The 26,457-nt window shown below is 42.2% G+C and overlaps 1 protein-coding gene across 16 annotated transcripts in view; it reads right to left on the bottom strand.

The window, feature by feature from the left end:
- LOC108152911 (gamma-aminobutyric acid receptor subunit beta) overlaps positions 1 to 23,742 on the bottom strand; it is a 39,460-nt gene extending 15,718 nt beyond the window's left edge. For 6 of the 16 annotated variants that reach the window (XM_033386220.1, XM_017282568.2, XM_033386218.1 and 3 more), the window contains exons 1-6: positions 20,154 to 20,286; positions 17,729 to 19,633; positions 11,129 to 11,226; positions 10,751 to 10,818; positions 3,130 to 3,356; positions 1,290 to 1,372 (exon numbers count right to left, since the gene is read on the bottom strand). In XM_033386220.1, the coding sequence (XP_033242111.1) occupies positions 1,290 to 1,372; positions 3,130 to 3,356; positions 10,751 to 10,818; positions 11,129 to 11,226; positions 17,729 to 17,868 (616 nt within the window). In that variant the 5' untranslated portion in view covers positions 17,869 to 19,633; positions 20,154 to 20,286. Of the gene's footprint in view, positions 1 to 1,289; positions 1,373 to 3,129; positions 3,357 to 8,769; positions 8,838 to 10,750; positions 10,819 to 11,128; positions 11,227 to 12,206; positions 12,275 to 17,728; positions 19,634 to 20,153; positions 20,289 to 23,632 lie in introns of those variants that run through there. The other 10 variants (XM_033386215.1, XM_033386225.1, XM_033386217.1 and 7 more) reach the window with 7 other exon arrangements.
- Positions 23,743 to 26,457: the final 2,715 nt, after the last annotated feature.

The following is a 26,457-nucleotide window of genomic DNA, read 5'->3' as shown; positions in this document are numbered from 1 at the left end:
GGGAGTATCAAAAAGAGTGTCACATTTGGAGTCATCAGATCATTGATCATTGATCATCAGATCATCGATTAGCGCGTGGGAACCTTCTGCGGTTGCTGTAAGTGAGAGAAGGCGACCGAAAACCAACCAATCTTCTCCATGAATTCATTCTGGGCTATGAAACCGGATCTATGAAGCTGTGATCATGATGCATTATAGATACTGGTTGATTGATTGATTGCTGTTGGGTTAAATCATTCGGGTAGATGCAGATGCAGATGAAACTCGGTATACATCTCACATGGCGACTGTGCAACATATTGATTTGATTTTCGTTGGTTTATGGGTGGGTTCAAGAGACAAACATAAGAATAACTATAAATGTCTGAGGTGGGACTTGATCTGTTTTGAATACTTTGATGAGCAGAACTAAATGTGTTGCGGTTGGGGGCGTGGGCAATTAATTTTGGTTGAACAAAATATGCACAACGAACTGAAAATTTTTATTTGAAAGGAAAAACAAAATTTTCGAGAGCTAGAACCTCACTTGACTGAACCGAAAAGCCACAGAAACAGAAGGTGCTTAATTCTATCTAAGCTATGCCTAAGGACTCGTAAATTTCTCGTTAATTGTATACAATTCGATATCCTGAAACATAACTGCTGCTGTGCTCCACAATTGTCATCAAAGGCGGAATAATTGATTTTGCATCGTTCCAGTAGAGATTCGTGTATGTGGCGTGTGTATTGAGGCACTTAAAATGTACTTGCTTGCATTTAAATTGTTTCGGTTCGGATATAGATATAGATTTGGATTCTTTGTCATACATAATTATGCTTTTTTTTTTTTTTCTGCCCACACTGAACAAACAGCGCACGGACTTTGCTTGAGAGCTGATTATATGCGAGTGGCCAGAGTTCAGTGCGGATGGATGGATGGAATGGAAGGTACAAAGGTGTACTGGACAGCACAGGCTATTCGGCTATTCGTGCGAGAATTAAGCAACACTGGGCTCACCCACACCTCGCTCTGGTCTCTGGTCACTGGACCGAGCCTCGCTGACTAGGCTTCACATTCTGAATGAGTTCTTGGGTTTTTTTTTTTATAGCTATCTTTTTTCACAGGATTCATTGAATTCATTGACAATTTTCACAATCGAAATATTTAAATTTGAACTTCAACAATAGTTTCCATTTCAATTGGCATTGCTATTTTGCTTGGCTTTTCTTTTTGTATTGTTTTTTTTTTACATTTACTTGGCTATTATAAGTTTGGAATGTATGTATTTAATTTAGATGAAAGTACTTACAGCTTTCTATTTCAATGTGGCACAGCTGCCGGTCCATTGGGAAATATTGCAGGTTCATCGGACACGATGCGGTGATAGTCAATCTGGAGGAAAACATTGGCATTTGGTTCCATATGGAGGAGAGAGAGTACTCGATTAGTAGGGCTTTCAACGGTTCAATGGTGAACATCAACAAAAAAACGAGCAGAGGGTTCAAAGAAATTACATTCTATTACGATTATATACACACAACATTTACGGGCGGGTGGGAGGTTGGTGAGGGGGGCGGTCCAAGGGGGTTAAAAGGGGTTTAATGGGGTTATTTGGTTTCTTGGTGGTTTCTTTCTGGGGGTAAAGTTCAAGTCATTACATACAGAGCGAGTTCAATTGGATATGAGCTATTTGTAAGATATATATATTTGCTGCTGCTGTTTGGTAAGTGAGAGATACTTTTAGTGGCAGTTTAGTTGTAGATAGTGAGGCGATTGGCTCTTACGCAGGGTAATTATTATCATGAATTGGCTTTGGCTTACTTTAGTTGGGATTCGATTTTTTGATGATGTTGTTTTTGGTTGTTCTTATTGTTGTTGTTGTATTAGTTAGTTGTAGTTGCTTACGGCTACGGAAAATTATACTATACTCATACTTATTTCATTGCCTTTGGGCTACGACTATGGCTGTGGCTGCTCAGCGTTTTGTGGCGATTTTGGACAGATTCTTGTTTAAAGGTAGTAGAAAATAGTGCGCCCAGTAGCCTAGCTAGCTATCAACTAGCTACTGCGGCCAGTCAAACCTTTTTGTGGTGTCAGATACACCCATTTTTCAGGTACCCTTTTGTTTCAGATGGTACATGTATATTGTATGTTCGGCGATTTTTTCTTTTTTGACTTCCCATTTTTAATACTTGTAGCTATATAAGTAGTGATTTGGGGGGAAATAGGCGTTTGGCGTGGCGTTTGGTGAATGCGTTTGTATAATTCATGGGCCGCACAGTTGGGGGATGACGAAATGATTGATACGAGTAGTATACATAACTATGGAGTTCATCAAGAGTAAGGTGACATAAATTATGGAAATTAAACGGAAATTTGAAGTGTATTTTGCGCCAATCATCAATAATGTAGATCTCAATATCGAAACCAAATATGAACACAGAATTCTTGTAGCCAGAGTATACTCGTATTAAGTTCTTCCCAAAGATCGATAGATAGAATCACTACAATCGATACCATACCATTCGATAGTACACAAAAAATCGCACATAAATTTGCACCTCTAACCGATGACTCGCATGAAATGTACAAATGCAATTTCCTCGCATCGCATCGCTTTTCATTCAAATAAATACATATCTTTCTCAGCTGCATCGCTCGTAATTTGCCAACTTTCTTTCACTTTCACTTGCCAATTGAACTCACTTGAATTGTTTTGATTAATTAAACGCTTAATCGCTTGGAGGAAAACTCTTTTTTCGTTCTGTAGAAATTTGTCATTTTCGGTTTTGATTTAGTAAATTACAACATCGATTTATACACACACAGAAAAAAATGTTACAAAGTTGCAAAAAGGGGGCAAAAAACATAAATGATAATTTAAACAAATCAAAACCTTTTTTTTTTTGGAAAGGGATAGTACGAGTAGTTAGTAATTTGATTTGAAGTACGAGTATTTGCTGTTTTTGTTGTATTTTTTTGTTTGGTTTTTGAGTTTAGTTTTGGTTGTTTTGGGTGGGTTGTAAAATACTTAAATACACATACACATATACAGACAATTAAAAATGGTAATGTTTTGCTTTTTCAGTTAGAGCTTAGAGATTGGGAGTTTCAATAGTTGCAGTAGTAGTTGAGTTATTGATTTTTACCTAATACTTCTTGTTATCGATCCAGAATGATGCACACGTATGAATTCATTACTGGTTGTTGCAATGTGAAAATATGATTGTTTTTCATTTACAAAAAAGGTGTCAGGTACCCAAATATTCTTAATGAACTCTGATCCAACCGACAGTGTCTCTACACCAGGTCGTTTTCTATACGCTAAACGAGGATCGGTCCAAAATTGACGAAAGTAAAAATCCAATGTGAAGTCCTATTCAAATTCACAATTCGATTCAATTCGGATTCGATATATGTACGGGGGGAAAGGTAGCAAAAAGAGATTGAGAGGTTTATTATATTAGTAAAAAATTGACAGTGAGCACTTAGTAGTAGTATTTACGAGTATGTTGTACTAAATCACTAAAAGACTAGGAACTAAAGCTTTGTGTATTTTTTTATAATAAATTTATTTTGATCAACTAAAAAAAATTCATAGGGAGACAGATAGACAGAGAGAGAGAGATAGAAATTAGCTTTGAGAATTTGTAGAACTAGAAGGAAGAGTTTTTGTTTTTTTTTTGGTCAAACAACAAATACACTTAACAAACACACAAAGAAAAACAAGGAATTTGCGGCAAATGGAAACCAAGGAAAATTTATAGCGTGCAAAAATGTTTTCACTTTATACAACGGGAAAACCGGTTTCTGGATGGGCTTTTTGGGTGGTTGGGTGGTTGGGTGGTTGGGTGGTCTGGTCTTTATACAGCATGCAAAAATATTGAAACATTTGAAACTTTTCACAGCGTTTTTTGGCTTGGGATATTCAAAACAAAAGAGGAACCAAATCAAATCAAATCAAATGAAAATTAATTAAAAACATAGTTGATGGGATTATTTGTATATACAGTAGCAATAAAGAAGGAAGAAGGTACGGTAGTTTAAGCAATAAGTAGTACGTAAACCTCTCACAAATATTCATATGGATTCGTTGCTGTGATGTGAAGTAGCTTGGCTTTTCTGACTACTATTGAAGGGGGGCTAAGGTACGAGTATAACTACATCTATGGCAAAAGGCGTAGGTATGGGGGTTCGCTTTATACAAGAGTATAGTTGGCTTATTCTGCCTGTCCTGCTGCAGTGCCTCGAAGCTGAAGCGTTCTAGGTTTTAGGCACGAAAGCATTTGGCCTGCTTTGTGTGGATTGGATTGGTTTGGTTTTCGGTTTGGTTTTTGGTTTTCAATTGGATTGGATTCGGTGGTGGAATTGTAAAACGACAAACAAACTTGGCTTTTGTGTACTCTGTTTGTATCTGTGTGTGTGTGTGTGTGTGTGTGTGTGTGTGTGTGTGCAGACATGAGTGGGTGTGTGTAAGAGGTCATAAGGGGCAAAGACAACTACTCGAGTTGTTTCTCTCAGTCTTGCATATCATTACGAGTACAGATACGGGTACGTGTACGGGTACGAGTGCGGCTATCTTGAAGCGCGTCACGTTGTTACTCTGTGACGTGGGCATACAAGAAGCCGACAAGGAACCAAAAAATTACACGGAAAACCATGTAAATGTAAATGTTAAAGGTAAATGCAAATGTAAATGTAATAACAATAGTTGTAGTTTTAGCTGTAGCAGGTAATAACATTTGTAAGTAGTTATAAATATTTATAGAGCCCACACACTACCTGCTTTTCGGGTACTTTTTGGCAGTACTTTAACGCACGCTGAGCTTTTACGAGTGTGTCTAAATGGCATATGTATATGTACATACATGTATGTACAGTGTTCACCTATGTATGTATTTATATATGGGTGAGTACGACTATTGTATATTATTTATGATTCGAAAATTGCACACGGTTCTCGTGGGTTGGCTTCAATCTTCCATTTGGTGTTGTGTATCTTTTTGGATGAGTTCAAGTTCAAGCTAGCAGATTTGGTTTCCACTCGGTTCAGGCGCGCCAAAAAAAAAAAAACAATAGATTCAAATTAAAAGTCAAACTTAAGTCTCAGCCAAATCAAAAAACTGAAAATTAAACTCCATGTGGATTCTACAATTTCCTCAAGTTTCTACGCGGTTGGGTTTTCATCCGTAAAAAGAAGGGTTCTGTCTCTGTCTGTAAGGGTTCTCCGGGGGTTTTTTTTCGAGAGGGAGTCAACTTGCTTTTATTTTCGACACACACACACACACACGTAAAATCAACTCTAACTACAGATATTTATGTGAATGTTCTGCAGGGGTACGGTTACGGGTACGGTTACGGTATATATATACGAGAGGAATGGGGAACGTGCCTACAATGGCATCACAATTAACCCCAAAACGTGAGCGGGTCTAAATCGAGTTGTTTGCTTTCTTATATATATGTATGTATATATTTTGCACACCATTTACAATTTACATATGTATATATTTGTATGTATACAGTATATGTAGGTTAGGTAGGTTATGGTGTTTATTTTTGTTTGTACCCTTGCAAAACAGTATTATGATTTTGCTCAGTTATTTCGTAACACAGAGCTGGCATAACTTTTTTGGCTCCATAAAGTGTATATAATTTTTCGACCAGACTTCTGACTATCTTTCCGCAGATATTGCGATCTGCAAGAGTATCAAAAGTTTCAGTCCCTGAGGGCAGGCAGCCCGCAGCCAGGATGGATTTTGTTGTATTTTTTTCTTCTTTGTTTCTGTTGGTTGTAGCCAAAAGTCATGTTCGGTGTTGACTGTTGTGCCTTTGTCATTTTGATTTTTACTGCCTCCCTCTATTGGATTCGGTTCGATTGGATTGGATGGGTTTTCCTTATGTAAATTTGTCTGCGTTTGCAGTGTATCTGTATCTGTAGATGTATGTGTGTGTATCTGTGTTGTTGTTCTTGTTTCGGTTTGGCATTGGCTCAGTTTATTTTCGAATTTTTTTCATTAGCAGCGGAGAACATAGTTTTATTTTCTTACTGTCACACACACAAAGAGAGAGAGAGAGAGAGAGTGAGAATAAGAAAAAAAAAAAAAAATTTGTGCAAATGATAAGTTGTGATGTGAGAAAATGATTAGGAATGAAAGTGTTTTTTCAGTTGCCGTTGCTGTTATCGTTGTTAATGTGTTTTGTGCATACATATACATATACATATACATCTACATATACATATACATATACATATACATATACATATACATATACATATACAAATGTATATGTCGTATAAGTATACGTTCGTGTTCCGGTTCGTGTTTAAGTTCATTTTGGGAATGTTATTTTCGCATAAATTGATTGCCAAAGCCAAAACGGCTGGTGCAGGTGTCGGTTCATTTGTATTTTATTAACGAACGGCAGGTGGGTGATTCTGTGTGTGTGCGGGTATATGTGTGTGTCGCAGCACGTGTCATTGCGCCTAGCTGTATGCAAAGGTGCAGTCGATTTTGGTGTACTGCTGCTGTGTGGGTGTTTGTGTGTATCCGTGTTTAGAGCTCTTCTTAAGTGCTTTGCAACGCTCTCAATGCAATATAGCAATATTTAGTTATAATATAATAATGGAATTCTCTGAATAGGCCAATTGAGATGTATGGATCGTCTGATGCTCTCTATTTATCGCACTCATGGCTGGCCGAGTTCATGTGAAATTACGATTATGAGTATTGTGATGGATAATTGTTGTTAGCTTCCTTTTCATGGATTATTCACGAATATGCTCGAACAGTTCAAAGCCCCGGGGGTTGTTTCAATTACTTAAGATAGTCATGGTAATGATTTGGAAAAGCTTAGAAACATTTAAATCGTTTAACCAATAGAATCGTGCGACAATGCAGTAAATTCAATTTTGTATATGCATTTTATATAGGAAATTAAGTAGAACAAATCCTAAACGGAAGTCCCAAGAGATTCAATAAAAAAATGTCCAATTGATTCCAAATTGAGGGAGATCTTTGCTTTTTCCACAAAAAGTGTAAGATAAAGACGAAAATAAATAGGCATGGAAACAGTTAGACATTTCATAAATTCCAATTAATTCTTTGTGGTCAGAAAATAAAAACAATTGAAAACAAAATTAAGACATAATTTGGCTGCCTTTAAAGCTGTTTCTGGAAAAATAATGAAACATTAAATTAGGCGAAACGGAAACACAGAAACAGGCATATACGAGTCCGCTTGTACATGTACATATGTATTTATTTCTTAATTTTGTATCTATTTGTTGCTATGGCCAATATAGCTTTTGACTAATACATCGACACCGAGCTTGATTATGAATACTAGTATAGTAGTACGAGTATATTTGATGTAAATTATGATGTGATATTCATTCATATTCATTTTGTTAACAAACGAGCATGCGCGCAGCCTCTTCCAGTGGGACTGCTGTGATTAATTTGGCTTAATTTTGCAATTGATCAGATCACAACGAATACAATTAGGTAGCAAAATGTATATAATATATAGATACAGATATATATATATATATTGTATATGAATATGGCATAAATATCTCTCGTTTCTCGCTTGGAGCTTAACATTGTGTCTGTGTCTGTATGTAGGTGGTTGTTGTTATGGTTGTTATGGTTGTGGTTACGGTTGGATGAATGAACATTAGCCATGTGCTGGATGAGACGGTAAATAAAGATTTATACAGCAATTAGATTGATTGATTGTCTTCCAACTTGCATGGCTTTTCTTTTATGGTGAAAGAAGTCATCGATGGGTGGATGTGATGCAGTGAAGACAATAGAAAGCAAAATAATTGAAAATCAATGAAAATTTCAAAGCAGCAAAGTTGTGATAGATAGAGATATAGAGATGAATCAGCACAACCAAATGCCAAATATTGTATTCTCTTTGCAACAAAAACATTGAAATGTGCACAGTTACAGTTTTTTTTTTGATTTCGATTTCCATATTTATGTATGTATTTTTGTTGGCTTTTTGTCGTTGCTTTAGAAGCAATTGGTTGTTGTGTAACACAAATGAAATATGGATCAAATATCAGTAACAAACATTGCGAAAATCTTGACATCAAAACAATAAAACACAAAAAACGTATATGCAACATTTCGATTTTGATATTTTCATACTTTTGGCAAAACATACGAGTATTGCAACCAACAATTTAATTATTTCACACAACACATAATTTTTAGTACTTTGTGGATATGTATAGAGAGTATTTAATATACTGTATAGAGAAGGGTTATTTGCAGTTTGCTTTTGGAATCAGAATGGAACGAAACGAAAGAGCACGGTCATAATGTAAATGAATTTGAATCGAAAGTAATTTAAATTGAAATTGGTATGAATTTGTATGTATGTTGCCAATTAGCGAAATTAAAATGAAGTATATGTTTAGTTGTATATGGAGAACAAATAATAGGACGCAAAATGAGCTTAAAGCAACATAGAGACAAAGAGACAGGAGGCAGAGATAGAGAGTGGTAGAGAAACATTTAGCAAGAGAGAATGAGATATTTTAGAGACAGAGAGAGAAAGAGATAGAGCGAGCGGGAAATAGTTATAGGTATCAGGTAGAGACTGAGAGAAATTAGGAAGTATACGAGTAGTTTTATGAATTCTTTTTGTTTTTTGCTTTTTGTAAAACAAATGAAAGAAAAAGTTTGGTTTTTTCGTTTGTTTCTTGTTTTTGTTGTTGTTGTATTGTATGGTTGTTTGTTTTTTGTTGTGGTATATATTTTTGACGTATGTACCATGAGAACTTCCGAAACCGAACTGATACTGAGGACGTACATTGTGACGCCAACCTCCACAGGGGGACCTGCAACATATACACACACACGGATTGATGGAATTTTTAGTTTGCATATTTTTAATTTTTGGTTAATGATGTCGTTGGTTGTTACAGTAGTTCTTGTAGTTGTAGTTGTTCATGTTATAATTGACTCAAAGACCCAAAAAATATATATACATATACATATGTGGAACAGTAGAACAATGCACTCAGAGTACACACAACACATCACACTGATGGCGCGCACTGTGTGCTCCCATTATTCGTTGCCGACTTTCGAGCGTTCGCTGCCAGAGAATGGGCAATTCGAGGGCTTCTTTTCGTTCTACGAGATACGTTGAGTGCCGTTTAATTTCCATTAGCAAAATGAAATATATTTAAAGTACAGTTGACATTTAGCTTGCCAAGCGGTGCGCTATGCTTTTATAATATTTATTGCTATTACAAACTAAATTTGTGCTTATATTTTTTATTCAGCACGCGCCGAATGAAAACCAAATCAGTTAACTATTCTGATTGCAAAGGAAATAATATATTACCAAAACTAACAATTATTGCAAATGTTTACTCATATTTTGATAGCGGTTTAACACACCATTTTGTTTGTCTTGTTTTTGGATTGCTTTGCTTTAATAAGTACAATAAGTATGTAGTTTTGTGTTGATGGGAATTGCGAATTTTGGCAGCAGCTATGGAAGGATATTGATCTGGAGGATTTTTTGTATGAGAGTTATTTGGGCCTATAAAAAGATGAGGACAAACAAATATGCATGAAGTGAGAGGCAGAGATCTGCTGCGGATTGTAGTCTTCGTTTCGATATGTACACAGAATGGTAAGGAAAGGAGAAGGGAGAGTGGAGAGGGGAATGTGGATGGCTGGTTGTTGTTTCTGTTTATGTTGCTGTGGCTGTTTTTTGTGGGGGCGTGTTTGTGTGGGTGTGTGTGTGTGTGTGTGTTGGGTAATTTTGCTGTTCTTGGCCAATTAGACATACACAAACACACACAGAGGTAAAAGTAACGAGGTGAGAATAGAAGGAGCAAAAGCTCTTTGGCTGAGAGCTGAAGAAGTTGAAACATAAAAAGCTTTTGCCAATCGGATAGGGAGAGAGAGAGAGAGAGACGACATATAGTTTACGATGTGTTGGCGATGCTGAACAGCCGCTGGGGGGTGGTGGGGGCTGCAGTAGAGGGTTTTGAGTAGAGGGAGTCAGGACAAACGACGCGTTGCCCTTTGCTTTGGAGTGCATTTGAATGGCTCTGGGTTTTATATATGGCATTGCCTAAATCGAGTCACAGACCGAAGACCTACTATAACACACAGCTGGGGCCAAAGTTTTGAGAAATTGCTAGAGAAACCACTAAAAGTCCAGAACAAAATATTTGAAAGAGTTGGAGAGATTTAGTACTATAAAAAAATAGAACAGAACAGAACAGAAAAGGAAAGAATAAAAAGGAACACAATACGAACGCGTGGATGTATAATAAGAATTCGCAAATAACACTTTCAAATTATGTATTTTGGTCAACAGTTAGAAATAATATCTCGGGTTAGGTTATATATATATATATATATATATATATGTATATATATGAATGTATATATATATTTTATGTGTGTGTGAAGGGGGGGAGAATGATTTCATACAAAGCAATACAGTTGAAAGAAACAGTTTATAGTACTATAAAAATCAAGAGATGTGTGTGAGAAGGTGTCAAACTAATGCAATGTGTCGAAACAAAACTAAACGAATAGAAGGAAAACTTAAAAAAAAACTCCAACAACAAAGACCACAGGGAGAGAAAGAAATACAGTATAGATAGGATAGATGGATAGACAAATACAGAGAGAGAGAGAGAGAGAGACAGAGAGATAGAGAGTATGCGAGAGAGATAGAGCGCTTAACGATAATAGAAAGGTACAAGGTTCATTTAGTTTGTACCATTTTCACTTCTGAGAGCGAGCTGATCGATAGCACATACATGGTGACTCCGACTTCGACAGGAGGTCCTGCAAACACGTATGTTTTAGTAGGTAATACAGTAAACAGTAGTATGACTTGGTTACATATCTATGTACGGTACGGGCCAGGGTTATGGTATTGTTCGTATGTATATAAAAAGTTAGATGCATATTGAGTTCTAGTGCTCTGTTAAGCTGCTGCGCCTCAACGTCCCCCCTAAAATGTGGATGTTCATTCGCGGGCTGTGATATTTCGGTTGCCCCTCATTTGCGTTTCGTTCAAGTCGTGTTTCGGTTAGTTTGAGGTTTCTTTGCGAATTTGCTGGGTCTCTAGATTGGGCTAGATTGGTCTACTTACCACCATAATTGGGTCTTACTCTTTTGTCGTAGCTAACACTAAAGGAGTCGAGTATAGCGGATATGTTTACGTCACCCAGCATGCTGCCACCGCCAGTTCTGTAAAGAGAGAATGCAAAGAGATAGTGATTATTCATTATTTCATTAGTTTCCAGCTGATTCAACAATAAACAATAAAAGCCATTTGTCAGCCAGTGGCAGTGGCAGGGGTCCCTCGATGGAATATGAATCTATAAAATTTGGATTTATATTTTGAACTATTTGTTTGGCGCATTTGTGGCCGGTGCGGCAGTGTGCGCAGTGTCCTGTATTTCATGTGTGCCCTGTCTGTCTGTGAGTGTGTGTCTGTGTATGTGTGGCAAGGACTTTGAGCGTTTCCTGGAAAAATGAACTGACAGCAGAAGCGTCAACACAGACATTGCGCTCGGCGGTCGTTGCAGGTTAAGTGCGCTGCCTCTGCTTCTGCCACGGCCTCTTCTCGTCTATCACTCTTTCAATGTGTATGTGCGCTTCTGTTCGTGTGTGGGTGTGTGCTACTTTCGCTTTATGCGGCATCAAGTGCGCCCACACACGAATATAGTATACGTGTGAGTGTGTGTGAATATGTAATATTTATTGCATGCGCCTGGCACTGAAGGCAGAAACATACATAAACATATACATATATGTATATGTACGTACAAGCACGGGACCCAGACCCAGACCAAGTCCCAGGCACAAGCACAAGCCCCGCCAGTCACCAGGCACCAGTTACCAGGCCGAGGCACTTCAATGCCTGTTTATTTGCGTCTATTCTACGCTAAACTGTGCTATTAAAGCGCGTTTGTTGTTAGTTCAACTCTGGCCAGGGCAGGCTAGGCCAGGCCAGGCCATTGGGTGTATTCGTACAACCACGGGTCCTAGCTCCAGCTCGACCCAAGTCTCAGACCTGATACGATGTGTGTTCAGTGTGTTTCAGTGTACACGTATGCGTAAGTGGTATGCGGTGGTATATGGTATGTGTATGCGTATGCGTATGCGTATGGCTTGTAGGCAAAATCACAATTTAATAAAAGTTGCGCCTGCAAATAAACACACACTCCTCACAAAATGAGCTGCGACCCAAGTTTTGTCTCTTTGATCGCGCGTGCGCGTCCTCGAACATCAAGCCTCGAATAACGAATAACGAACCACAAAACATCGAGCTCCGGTATTTTGTCTCTTTAGCGGGAATGCTTGGTTTGTTCTTGCTTGTTTATTTGTATCGAAAATACATGTATCTTTGTGGCACTTTGTGTATGGGTGGGTATTTATGTATTTTGTACAATTTGCACCACGTCAATTGTTATGGCTCTGATTTATTGATTTGATTTTAATTTTGTGGTATGCTATAATTTTTTGGTAATCAAGTCTGGGCGTGCCATATTCCTGCTACTCAACTCTCTCCCCTTTTTGGAAGGGGAGTGGCCACCTACCCTCTCTCTCTCTCTCTCTCTCTCTCTCTCTCTCTCTTCATGAGTGCGTTTTTGTTTTTCGCTCTTGGTTCGCTTGAGCTTTAACCCAAGTCGGTTGCGGGGCTATTGTATATACGAAGCGTTGGCATCAAAGCGAAAGCCGACGGCACAAATGGCAGCCTATTTATAAATGTGTATGAAAATACTTGCAGAGTGAAAAGTGCCTTACCCCGTCACCCCAGACACACCCTCGCCCCTGTTCCACCGTGTTGCTGGGGCACGGCCTGACAACAGTTGATATGCGGTTTTACTTATCGGGCCTTTGGCCCGATGTTGATAATGAAAAACTTTTGATTGCTATTTCATTTGAGTTTTAGATTAGATGTGAGAGTTCTATTCTCAGTCTGTGAGTGTGTGTTGGTGTGTGTGTGTGTGTGCCAGTAAAATGCTGCGTATGCGCAATGTTTGCTGCTGTTCATTTTGGGTTACGCTCTTGTAACACTTTACGAGTCCTTCCAACCCCTCCCCACGTTCCCCCCACTAGCCATTAAAGTTTAATTTATGCACTGCCGCTACTTTTGCTGGCAGGTGCTGTCAATAAGTTTTTGACAGCTTGCAATAAAAATTACTTGAAGGACGCGCCAAAAACTTTTCGATTGCGTCGCCGCTCCCTTTCTCCCTTTGCCGTAGCCGTTGTCGTTGCCGTCGGTCCCCGGGCGGAACGTGGCGTATACGTAATATGCAAATGTGGCATGCCACTGCCTTGCCTTTTCTTGGCTAAGTGAAACTAATATTATGCCCAACGTATTGTCAAATAATTTATGCAGACGCACACTCATGAGAGACAGAGAGAGAGAGAGAGAGAGTTTGCTGTGTGTGCGTGTGTGTGCTTGTCGTTAAGTGCACTACAAAATATGAATAGGTCGTACTTGAGGCGTCAAATATTTGCCTATTGATCGAGGCAAACCACAAAATTACAGCGAAGAGAAAAGAAGAGTTTTCCCCTGCTCCACACTGCAGCTGAATCTGCAGAAGTACTTTACTTGGGGCACACTACTATCACTAAGTATACATTTGAGAAACATGCAATTAGCTGCGCGCACGTAAGTGGGTACAAGTTTATTTTGCTGCTGCTTCTCACTTCTCGCCCAAGAGCAACAACTGGCAGAAGAACAAGAGCAAGAAGCAGAAGAATAACCGTAACTGTAACTGTAACAAAAACCTAAAATGCAAAGTCATGCGCACGACAGCCAAGCCAAAAACGTGTCGCCTCAAGTGCCACGCCATCTTATCGCTGCCCACAGTTTGTTGCCTTATCTTGAGGCACTGCACGTTTACGGTTCTTCAAATGTGTGTGGGTATGTGGGTGTGGCTGGTCAGTGTGTGTGTGTGTGTGTGCTGCGAGAGTAAAACTGTAAGAAATATTGTCGTTATTGTTTGTTGTCGTTCCCACTGCCGCTGTGTTGTCGTTTTTAGTGGCACTTTGAGTGCCAGCCATTACGTATACGCTGCGTTGGACACGCGCCATTGCATAAATTCAAGTGAAACGTTAAAACAAAGCGGAAATGCGAGAGAGAACTACTAGCAAATATTATCTTTCTTTTAGCGTTTTCTTTATCCTCATCTCCGCTGGCTGACTGGCTGACTGGCCTCCTGCCTGCCTCCTGCCTGCCTCCTGCCTGCCTCGTACTGTCTCCCATCTCCGTTTGCCACTTCCCACTTCCCCATGTCCATGTCAAGGCAAGATTCTTGGCAAACGCCAACGCAGAGATAAGCAAAAGTTGGTTTAGGCCTTTCCACTGCGCAGTAAAATACTCTGCAGATGCGAGTGTCCTGTCTTCTGGATTCGCCCGGACCTGCCTCCTGTACTTCCTGCTGCTGCTGCTCGGGGGCGAGTGTGAGTAAGCGTTTTTTAATAAAGTGATAACTTGCTGCCTGACAGCCGCCTGACAGTCGCTAAGAACAAACACATCCGCCTTATAAGGCAGTAGCAAGAGTCCAGCCGCAGTCCAACAATCCAGCAGCCCAGAAGCCCAGTAGACCCAGTACACAGGAAAGCCTGTGCTTGGACAGGGAAACACATTAACTATTATGTGCTAGTTGTTGGCAAGGTTGGACCACGCCCAGTGGCAACACAAACAGAAGCTGTCACATTTTAAATCTTAAAGCCATTTTACAGGCAAACCTGACGCTTCAGTTAAAGCCTTTGGCCATTCAATTGCTTTGAGAATTTGCAATCTGCTCTGTCTTGAGGATCGTTTTGGCCTTTTGATTAAATTAAACTCAATCCGATTCCAAATAGGACAGAATTGAGAGAAGGAAGAGAATAATTGGCTGAGTGTATGTGGCAAGGTAAATGCATACAAAATTGAATTGCATTGCTGAAGTCCTTGACATTTTGCAAAATGAACAGCAATCGGCAGGCGATGTTGATGCCCAAGGCAAGGGTATCTTTCGCCTCCAGTCAGGCCAATAAAAATAGTTGCTCGGTTCTGGGTAAATGTGAAAAAAATTAGACCTGCCTTGTCCGGGGCATTATTAAATATTTTAAAAGCAGATGGCGGCATGTGAAATGGCGATTGGCAAAACGGCAACGGCTGGGAAAACACAATCTCACACATAGACAACTACGTAAGGATACCAGGCTTCAGGGTACGGCGCGAATGAGAAGAGATGCTCCTCCGACCCGGACGGCTTGTAGATATTTTCAATCATACTCAAAATGTGAAGGAACAACAATTTACGCTCAATGACACTCGACGGCGAGCTGTTGACGCTGCCTGCCTACGAGTGATGCAGCTGCCACACACATACACACAGTCATACACACACAGCAATACACACAGCCATACACACACAAGCGTGTAGAAATAGTAAGGCAGCTGGGGCTGGGGTTAAGGCTAGGACTGGCTGGACCTCGGCTGGGCCGGGAAGGATGACAGGCAGTCTCCTGGTTGGACGCGAGCCCGGGTGGTCTTTGCTTTTGTCGCTGCCACTTTGGCATTATCTGCTATCAATAAATTCCAAGTGAAGTGGGCACTTGTGTGGCAAGTGGAGCACAACGGCGCACACAGCAGGCGGCGGTGGCGGTGGCGGCGTCAGGCAGGCAGGCTCGTGGCCGGGCGTGGCACAGCATCCTCCTGAGCTTTTGCCTTACAGGAAGTGGCAGCGTGTAAAGTGAGCAAACTGTGTCGCTCTGGCCTTTAACCTTTTTGGCGGATAGTGGGATGGGAAGATGGGATGCGGAATGGGAATAGGGATGGGGCCAGAATTGGCGAGACCTGGGACTTTGACTCGGCAAGGCTGTCATTTTGTGTTGCATACTCGTACTTTGTGGCTGCGCCTGTGCAATGTTGCATGAAAAAGTAGCGTAAACTTTTGCTCGAGCTGCTATGCTTTTGCCGTTTCCTTTTGCCCTTTTTCCCTTTTGCCATTGCCTCTGCCTAGTGCCTTTTGGCCCAAATAAAATGAAAAACTGTTTGGGCCTCAGAATCGGTCTCGACTTTTGCCGACTTTTGCCACGACATTTTCGATTTTGGACTTCCTGTTACGCTATACTCTCCGATCCGGCTCCGGCTACAGCTCCGGCTTTTGCTCAGCAACAGCCACTGGCACAAGGCACCAGGCCCCAGGCATCATGCCACGTCGCGTGTATCTCCGTGTCCTCGTCTACGTCCTCGTCCGCGTCCCGGCACGCGATCGTGTAATCCCATAAACGTGCATTTGTACTTGAGAACGATGTCGCTGTCGTTGTTGTTGCTGTGGTCGCAGTGGAAGTCAGAGTCGGATTTGGACTCGGTTTCAGAGTCGCAGTCATCCTAGCCCCCTTTGGATTTGCCTAATTTGCCAGGTTGCCATGTTATGCAAATGCTTGTGGCTCTGTGTGGTTCTGTGTGGCGCCTAAATATTTACTAATGAGTGCTATCCCCAAAAAGGAACAAAAAGTAACCGACCAGAGACCCACAGCTAGCAGCAACCAGAGCCCTGGCTCTGCATAATTTGTGTGATTAAGTTGACAGAACGCGACGGCTGCGGCAGTGGCAGTGGCAACAGCAACAGCAACTGTGACGTTGACAACTAATGCCACAAATGCGGCAATTTCTTTGCGTTGTCCGAATGTGTTGTCCGCGGTTGTGGTCTGCCATTGCCCTAGGATGACAGAAGGGTGTGTCTTTCTCTCACTCTTTCTCGCTCTGTTTGTATGTGTTTGTATGCACGTGTGTGGGATTGACAAGTGCCAATCAGTTGGGCAGTCCCTGGCTCTGAACCTAGACGAATCCTTGAACAATTGTTTCCAAAAACAAACATAGCCACTGGCCACACTCAGAGTCGGGTGTCCGCTATTTGTCTGTCTGCTGTCGAGTGTCCTAGTGTCCGATGACGGGTGAGTAATTACAAGACCATCGAGTGGCAGTGGTCATTTTTCAGTCCCTGCTGCCATTTTAATGACTGCCACATGCAAATGTGACAATGACGATGTAGATATGGCGCTGGATCCAGCACCGACCCCAGCACCAGCTCCAACTTGGCCTAATAAATGGGCTGCACTTATTCAAATTGTCAGAGAGCTACAGTTCAACATTTATTTAGGACCAGGTCAAAACAGGCTGTCATACTGGCTAATTAGCGCTCGACAAAGTTTTGAGCGCATTTTGCAGTAAAATGATTTGAATAATCATAAATTACCATGAATTATGGCTCCTGTGGGGGTCGCAAACACCTCAAATACACACACAAACACACATTGCGCACACACAGCGCACAGGCACGCACCTGTCGGCCTGACGCTCGTCCAAGGTTGTGGGGCGGACCGGTACCGGGACCGGGGCCGTGGCCAATGCAGCAAAGTGCCAGCCCCAAAGCAAATTTATTGTTATAATAACTGGCCAACTGTATGTAGTTTTTCATTGTTCAGGGAGAGAGAGTGGGTTTTCGGTAGGAGGAAATGGTATGGCCTGGGAGTAGTGTTGTGTTTCTGGGTGACCGTTCTAGCCATTATTTTGGGCCATTATTTAATGCGAATTATACGCAGTGTACGGCCCTCTATGATGTTATTAACCTAATTGATAGTTGTAAATGTCACTAATTGAGTAAATGTCCCAAACATTCGCCACTCATGAGTGGCATAATCACTGGTCAAAATGAATAAAAATGGAGTGTATACTCACGCCGCCTGCACTGTGGTGATCCGTCTGTGGCCCGTTTCCTGTGCGATCAGCGCCATATTGATGGCCAGCCAGATGGTCAGCAGTGGGGTGCGGGGCAGAGGCGCCATCCTGGCCAATTTGTCCATTCTTGAATCACTCATGGTGCTGTTGCTGTTAATGCGTTGGTGCGGTGTTTTGGTTGGGTTTTTGTTTTATTTTTGGAAGTTGAGAGTTCTGGGTGTTTTTTTGTTTTTATATTAAGAGAAGGATTAGCTGTGCTGGATTTTTGCTTATTTAAAATGGCTGCGCTTGCTTCTCGTAGTTTTGCATTTAAAAATTGAAGTATTTGTTCATTTAGTTGCGTATAAAGTAAGTTGTTGTTGTTGTAGTTGTTGTTGCTGTTTGTTTTTTTTTAAATTTGTTATTTGTTGTTGCTGTAGTTGCAGTTAGTAGTCAAGGTTTTAGTTGCTCTTTTAGTTTACTTGCTAGCTGGTTCCACCTTTCCTTTTTTGGTTTTGTTTTTTTGTTTGGTTGTCGCTGGTTCCTTGCTGGCTGCTTGCCCCTTCGTTTTGGCTTGCCGCTCCTTGAAGTCTCTCAGTCAGTGAGTTAGTTGGTTGTTTAGGCAGCGAGGCATTCAGTCAGTACTTCAGTGCATGTGTATGGGTTAGAGTGGTGTGTGTGTGTGTGCGTGTGTGTCTTTCTATCTCAATCTTCGGTTCTGGCGCTATTTTCGAGGGTCGGAAATCGAGTCACAGCACAGTCCGGACAATCAGCAGCGGATCACTATGGTCGTCGCTTCTTCTTCTTCTGAGCCACATTAATTGTTGTTGTTGTTGTGGCTGTTATTGTGGCTGTTGTTGTTTTTGCTTCTCCTGCCTTTCCTTTGCTGCCTCTTGGTTCTCTGTGTCTCTTTCTTTTCTGCTCGTAATCAGGTTACTTCCTGCTTTTCCTGCAGCCACCGCTTTGAGATTCTTTTCGGTTTTCCTTTTGCCTCCTGCTTTATTTACTTTTAATTACTTCTATCCTGACGAGATTCCATCAGCCCATTCTCGTATATGTGTGTGTGAGTGCGCGCTTGGGAGTCGAAGAGTGAGTGCGACTGTGTGTGGGTGAGAGCTTTGCAAATTCCTTGAAATTGAGCCTTTCGGTGCCTTTCCTGCCTGATGTCCTGTGGGGAATCTGTCTGGGGGTTGGGGCTTGGGCTCGGGCTTGGGCTCGGGTGAGTGTCGGTGTGTGTGTTAGTCGAGCTCCAGCAGCATGTACATTATGATATCCCTCAACGTATCGCTCTGTTTCGCTCCTGTGGTTCCTCCAGCACCCCACTGCGGCAGCCCACTCTATGCGCTCATTAATAATTACAAAATATCCACACTGTTCATGTTTCCGTTCCCCTCCTCTTTTTCGTTCTTCTCTCTCTGTTTTTCAGATTCTATTTGCGGTTAGCTGCTACCACTAATTTGGTAATAGTATCAGCTTCAGTTTCCGTCAGCATCAGTTTGTTCTGATTCCGGTGGCCAGTTCCGTTGTGGTTTCAGCTGCAGTTTCAGTGCCGGTTTTTTTGTTTCTAAGTTCGTCATCCAAGCGGACGCTCCACCTCATCGCTTGCTCAAGTACGGTGCTCCTGGTATTCCTGGTGTTCCGGGTGTTCCTACTATTTGAGATGATGTTGCGGTTCCTGTGGCGGTTCTTGTTCTTTGCGGAGTGCCTGCAACCTGCTCGTCTCGATGCTTGCCGTTGGTGTTGTAGTTGCAGGCGACTTGGCTCATTTTATTTGTGTCGATTGGTGTAGTTGCCTTTCGCTTTAACTTTTGGCATTGTTTGTTTTTGTTAAGTTGCTAACTCGGTTGCGTCTATCGTCTGGGGGCTAGGGGACATAATTTCTAGATATATTTTATAGTCTTATCTTTCTTTTGCTTAGCGTCAACACTGCAAAGTTGAGGGAAAAGATATGAAAAATCAGTTTAATTGTTGAAAAGTTGTTTCTAGTTGTGATTTGATCAAAGGAATCGGAATCGGATAGGCATAGTTTTATATTTGAGCAATTTTTTTGGTGTGCTTATAAATATTTTCCGATGTAATAATTATATTATATTTATTTTTTGAAGATATTTTCGAGAAATTAGTGGGTTGGGTTGATTCACTTTTTGATCCTAGAACTTATGAATTTTGTTTGAAACATAATTTTTCCTAAACATAGACTCGAATCATCATTTCTTGTAGTTTTTCACTATGTCTTTGCACTTAACCAATTTTTGAAATCTTTATTGTAATATTTGAAGCGTTTTTCATTGTTTTACATAGAAATCATTGCACAAAAAAAAAAAAAAAATTTGAAAAAATGAAGACTCAAAGTAATTTATACACGCATACATAAACATAAACTCGGATCCACACACACAGACACGCATACACACATCCACAGGGACCCCTGCACATACACACATACTCATCAGAGGCCGAGGCAGAGGCAGACACTTTTGTATAGATTTTGTTGAGTTGCCGTTTCTTGGGAAGTTTTTCAGCTCTGGCCTGCCGTTTTCGTCCGTCACATTTTCTCAGCTGAGCGTTTGAAAACCGTTTGGCAGGCCAGGCAGTTGGCTAGCAGTCTGTTGGCCAGCTAGGAGCCAAAGCCGAGCGTGCCAGGCTTTGCAGACACACAGAGAGAGAGAGAAAGCAAGCAAGCGTCGGGCCAAAAATAGCCCGAGCCACAGGCAGGGCCTGAAAGTATGCTACACGGTCTGCAAAGCACGGTTTCGCCTCTCTTTGGCTCGTCTCTCTCGTGCTTGTGCTCTCTTTCCCTGTTTGTGTGTGTGTGTCTGTGTGTGTGTGTGTGTGTGTGTGTCTGCCTGTATGTGTCGGTTAGCACCTTTTGTGTGCTCTGGTGTTGCCTTCTTGTTATCCTTTTTGGCATTTTGCAGAAATGTCACCGTGCACTCTCCGAACTGGCAACCCCGGCAGTTACACTCTGTTTAGCATAAACGCTTGCTACTTGCCTCCCAACTCGGCCTCTCATTTCCTCCTCTCCTCCTGTTCCTCTTCTATCCTATATCGTCTATACTCTGCCCTCCTCTCCCTGCTTTCACCCATATGCATACGTATATATGATATGCATTTACATATATGTATATGTATATGTGTATGTGTATGTATATGTATATGTATATGTATATGTGTATGTGTATTTATATGCATATGTATATGCATATGTATATGTATATGTATATGTATATGTATATGTATATGTATATGTATATGTATTTGTATATGTATATGTATATCTATCAACTAGCTGTGTCTGTGTCTGCGTGTGTGTGCGTTAGTTTGCTTTTGCATTGGTTTTTGTTTTTATAAATTTTTTTCGCATGTGATTTGTATGCCAGTTTTTGCTAGGCTTTTCTTTGGGTTTTCCCCACATTCAAGGGGCTTTTTATTCTTTAGCAAATTTCTCGCGCCTCACATTGTGAGGCATATTCGCACATATCTCGTTAATTGGTAAGCATGCGTTTTTCCTCTGACTATGTGTGTGTATGGTGTTTGTTTTTTTCTGTCGAGCATTTTCTTGTGCCTTTGCTGTGATTGCTTTTTGCGGCAAACCACAAAAAAAGCAAGGCTTTTTCAAGGCAACGACGTAGCTGAGGGCTGAGGCATTGTTTCAACTTGACAAAGAAAAGCCAGCTGAGGCTCGGGTCGGGTTTTGTATGTAAATTCCACATACGTTATGCATATGTGAAGGCTGCTTTCACCGGCTCTCTCTTTCGCCCTCTCTCTGTGTGTGTGTGTGTGTGTGTGTGTGTGTTTGTGCATATTTTATATTCAATGATAAGAGTTTGACATTAATTAAAATGGTAAGAGTTGCGTGTGTGCGCTCACATTCGACATTTTACATTACATTTCACTTGCAGCTTGGGGGAAATTTATGTCAGACCCACTGCTCAGGCCTTCCACTCACACAGAGTCCTGTTTGGTCTTTGGCTTACTGTTTTTTAAACGGCTTTTGTTTGGCTTTCACAAGTTTTTCAAATTGTAAACGACGACAGCTATTAATGAGCATTCCGCTTGCCTGCTGCTTGCCTGCCCGACCTTACAGCTCTTCGATTATGGTACACACTTGATGGTACCGTGGGGTACCCATCCCACCAGATAACAGGACCCTTAGATATGCAGTCTTTAACTTCAACTTGCATATTTAATGCGTTCGCAACTTTTTAATTACTTAATCAGATTTTAGAGGCAGCATTTTCATTTCCATGGGCAGTGTTGACTCTTTCCCGAACCCCCACTGTTTCTCGTAGGAGCATGGCAGTTTGCAAGTCCTGAATATCAGTAGAGGACAGGACGCTCTCTCTCTCGCAGTTCGTTAACCAAAAAGTAACTCAATAAATGTGAAATTCTAGCTTTCATCAGAAGTTGAAATCATGGATGCTTGAGTGCTCCTAAAACGATGCTTTTGCTACTCATAAAACTCAACGAAATTGAGTAGAATGAATGTGTTTGTTTTGGGGGAGAGAAGAGAAAGGGAGAGAGTGAGAGAGAGGCAGAAAGGCGAGCCGGATTTCATAGTCAACTGTCATTCAAATGTTCATGTGGCCAATGGGCTGTGGGCTGGCGGCTGGAATCGGCTAAGACTTTAAGCCATTAACCTCGTGGCCGCCCGTCATCATCATCATGGGCAGGGCACCAGCAGCCAGCAGATAGCAGCCGTTAGCTCTCTCGTGGTCCCTCTCTGCACTCCCATACTGCCTCTCATAGCATAGCATCTCTCTCCCGCTGTCACCCTGTTGATGTGTGGCTGGGCACGTTTTTGGCAATTAAAAGCATATGCGGGCTAGGCCACCGCCATCGCCACAGCCTTCTCCTGCTCCTGCTCCTCGGGGCTAATCAACGAGGCCGCCCCAACAATTTGCTTGAAAATTAAACAAAGCAAACGGCGTGCAAAGAGCCGGCAGGCAGGGGGCAGGAGCCAGGCAACTGGGGAGCAGCTGCCAGCCAAGACGATGGAAGCGCACGAAGACGAGTGTCTAGCGCAAGCAAATAAATAAATATGTATGTATATGTGTACACAGGCGCACATATAGATATAAATGTAGAAAATTCGCTCACACAAACATACATAGATACCACACGTTGCAGCAGCAGCAGCAGCAGGAACAGACTCCTTTTTGGCGTTGGCTTTTGTATTTATTTACTGCTATTTTTTCTTTTGCATTTGCTTTTATGTCTGTATGGGTTTGGGTCTGGGTGTGTGTGTACCAAGCAAACTCGGCCAAATTTGAGTGTGCCAGGCGGGATTTTGGTATGTATATGTATGTGTGTAAGGGGTTCTTCTGTGGCCCATGTCCTGTACGTCCCATGTACGTGCGTGCTGGTGGAATTACTTTCTGGATTCTATTTTGCAGCAACAGACAGCCAGACAGCCTGCTTTTCCTCTTCCTTCCTCTCTCTCTTTCTCTTACCCTCTCTCTCCCTCTCCCTCTCCCTCTCCCTCTCCCTCTCTCTCTCTCTCTCTCTCTCTCTCTCTCTCTCTCTCTCTCTCCCTCTTGTGGCACTACTTTACTTAATTATAATTTTCATAATATATCCGCTGCACAACATTTAAATATATCCAGTCCGTTGCTTTCTCTCCTTCTGCTTTGATTTTTCGCGTACTCTCACACTCACACCAAAAAACACACACACACACAGAGGCCGAGAGCAGCGGGGCGTACAGCTTTCCTCTCCTCTCTCTACACCCCACAAAATAGTATGCACAATCCTGGAGCAGTTACGCCTTTTTTTCCATTCGCGAAACTTTTTGGCAAAAACAAACAAAAAAAAACACATATATTCCCAAAATCGCATTTGGCGGGGCTGAGTACAGATTGCGATTTTTTGTGCTGGCACTTAATTGTGGAATTTTTATCGGATTTGATTTTAATTTTGCAATACCAAAAAAAGGTGGAAAATGTATCTATGCCTCGCTGTGAACCAATTTTATCCGCTCGGCGTTAACGACGACAGCGTCTCGACTCGACTCAACTCAACTCGACCCGCTCATGGACTCAGCTCGGGCGTGTTTGATTTTTTAGTGGAGACCCGAGAACCAGAGACCGACTAGCACAGTGCCACTTACATCACGAAGCCGCGAAAATTCTGGGTGCGACCAGGACACGAGCGCACTCGAGCCCGAGCCAGACACCGGGCCCGAGCCCGAGACGTCCTTACGGCTCTCGGGCGCTCGAGTGTGGCCATCGTTTGTGTAGAGCTTTTCTCTTTATTGATGGCGGGAGGAGAGACGGGCATCACAGTTGCACAGTTGTTGTAGGTCTCAGTTGGTTGCTCCACCGCTACCTACCACAGCTACTCCACTACTTCTGTATTGTTGTTGGTGCAGGCTTTAAGCACACGCAAAGCAACGCAACTGTTTCGCTGCTGTGCCGCTGGGTGTGTGTGCGCTTTGTGCACAACCGGGAATCGTATTGCCTTCCACTGCCAACTTTCTCGCACACAAATCAACATAAATCAGCTAAATCGTCAGGATACAAGCACACCAGCAGCAGCATCAGTAGCAGCACGCATACACATCATGCCATGCTCAGTGGCATGGCAGGGATGGGTGGCAGAAGCACTGTATTAGCAGCAACATACGAGGGCCGTTGCAGCTGTTGCTGCAGCTGCAATTTCAGTTGCTTCTTGTTGTTGATAGCAGAGCAGAGTGTATGACTGGTTGGTTGGTGGGGTGGTTGGTGGTTGGTGAGGCTTTGCATAGAGTGCATAGAGGGGTCTGCGTTGCATGTATGCGTAGTGCAGTTGATGCTGTGCTGTGCAAAGCAAATCTGTTTACCCCTGACTGAGCATATTATGGCCGAGTAAACCTCATTTTATTCAGTTGATATTGAACTTTATGTTTGGCACATATAAGCCACACACAGCACACATAAAGATATTTGCATTATTGCACACAGAAAATACTAGGAGGTTTTTTGTTGATTAACTTCATTAGCCCCACAGCGCACATCGGCAAAGATTTGAACTGACGCGCATCCCATCGGCCATCGCAATGTATCTGTCATAAGCAGTAATGGCTTTAAAATATATATATCGCCAGCCATTAAATAACTTTTCCGCATACAGGACACAGGGTACGGCACACACAGCCACAGACTGAGGCAGAGAGACAGACAGAAAGAGAGTTAGCACAAAAAACTGGATGCGAAATGAACATCCAGGCGGCCATTTTGTGGCCACAGGACCAACGATGTGGGAATCTGAAGCTCCGACCGGAGAGAGAGATAGAGTCCATTTCCCATCCTTTTGGTTGGCGATGTCAACCAAGTCTTTGACTTTCCGATGCGCACTGCTGATTCTTTTTAATAAGCATACATTTTGGCACGTACAGCAATATGGATAAGCCGCAGACACACACACACACACATCGTCAGTCATAACCAGGCTAACGCCTAACGCTCCCCCCCCCCCCCCCCCCCCCCCCCCACAGCGACCCTTTGCCGACCTCCGTCTAACCTCTCCCATCGCTCGTACAAGGGCGCAAATTGATTGAGTCTGCCGTTGTCATTTGTCGCTGTGGCGTGGTCCCCCGAAAATTTATGAAAACGAGATGCCACGCAGCGCTTTTCCGCTCTTCCGCTTTTCCGCCTTTCCGCTTTTGGCACGTGTGTGTATGTGGAAATCTGCTCTTGCTTGCTGTTGTATGCTCCTTTGTCTGTGTGTGTGTGTGCGTGTGAGGCAGGCTGCGTCAAATTAATGAAACACATGCAGAGTCGCATAATTTGTCATTTCGACAAATTTTTGAATTATTTAAACTGAAATCATAACGTCTTGCAGGCAAACAAAATGTTCGCTGCGATTTATTCCTCGACTTTCGACGGGGAATGTACATAAATGCTGACTGCTGAATGCTGAATGGTGAATGGTTCACGAATGGTAATGTGAGTGTCAATGTGAGTGCGACTGTGAATGTGACAGGAATGGATGGTGTTTTAAAGACGCCGCATGAAAATGTCAAAGCCAAAAAAAAAAAGAATGGCACCCAAGGCACAGCACACACACAATTTCCATTTCGGATTTTGGCGGCAGCTCATCTCTCTGTGCCTCTGTGTGTGTTCGTGTGTTATTCCATTCTTCGTCTGGGAGCTGTATGCATTATGCACACCCTGCAAAGGAGGTATTCGTACCTCGGCTATGTTAGTACTGAATCCAATAGCAAGGGATATCCCGCTGGCTGGGCTCCCGTTAACATTGTTGCTTGTTTCCATTTGGTTTTGTGCGCCCCGGAAAATGTTGGCTTTTGGACGAGAGCAAAAACGCCAGAATGGCAGAGCCGAGCAGAGCAGAGCAGAGCAGAGCAGAGCAGGGCTTCGTTGCTTGGCTTAATAGAAACGTAACTGCGTACAATTGCTGGCTGCCATCTAATGGCACACACACACCCATGCATGTTGCTGACAAAATGACAAAAAAAGGAAAGAAAGAAGAAAATGCTGCCTTATCTCATTTGAATGCGCCTCGAATACTCGAAGAGCGCGTTAGTTGCTGTGCGTTTCCCCCCCTTTTTTGCGATTTGTTTTTTCTTCTTCTTTTGCCGCTGCCTCTGCTGGCATTTGTTTTCATTCGCAGCTATATTTTGCGCTGTTTTGCATATTTAAGTCATAATCTGTTGTATCGACGCTGCAGAGTCTGGAACGGGGAGCTAAATTATAGCTCTGATGGTCTGGTGGCCTTTGCCGTTTCCTCCCGAAAATTGTTTCTTTCTGGCT

This window comes from Drosophila miranda, chromosome XR (assembly GCF_003369915.1).
Source record: "Drosophila miranda strain MSH22 chromosome XR, D.miranda_PacBio2.1, whole genome shotgun sequence".
Taxonomy (NCBI): Eukaryota; Metazoa; Arthropoda; class Insecta; order Diptera; family Drosophilidae; genus Drosophila; species Drosophila miranda.
The sequence above is the reverse complement of the archived record's forward strand: the minus strand, read 5'-3'. Positions and strand labels throughout refer to the sequence as shown.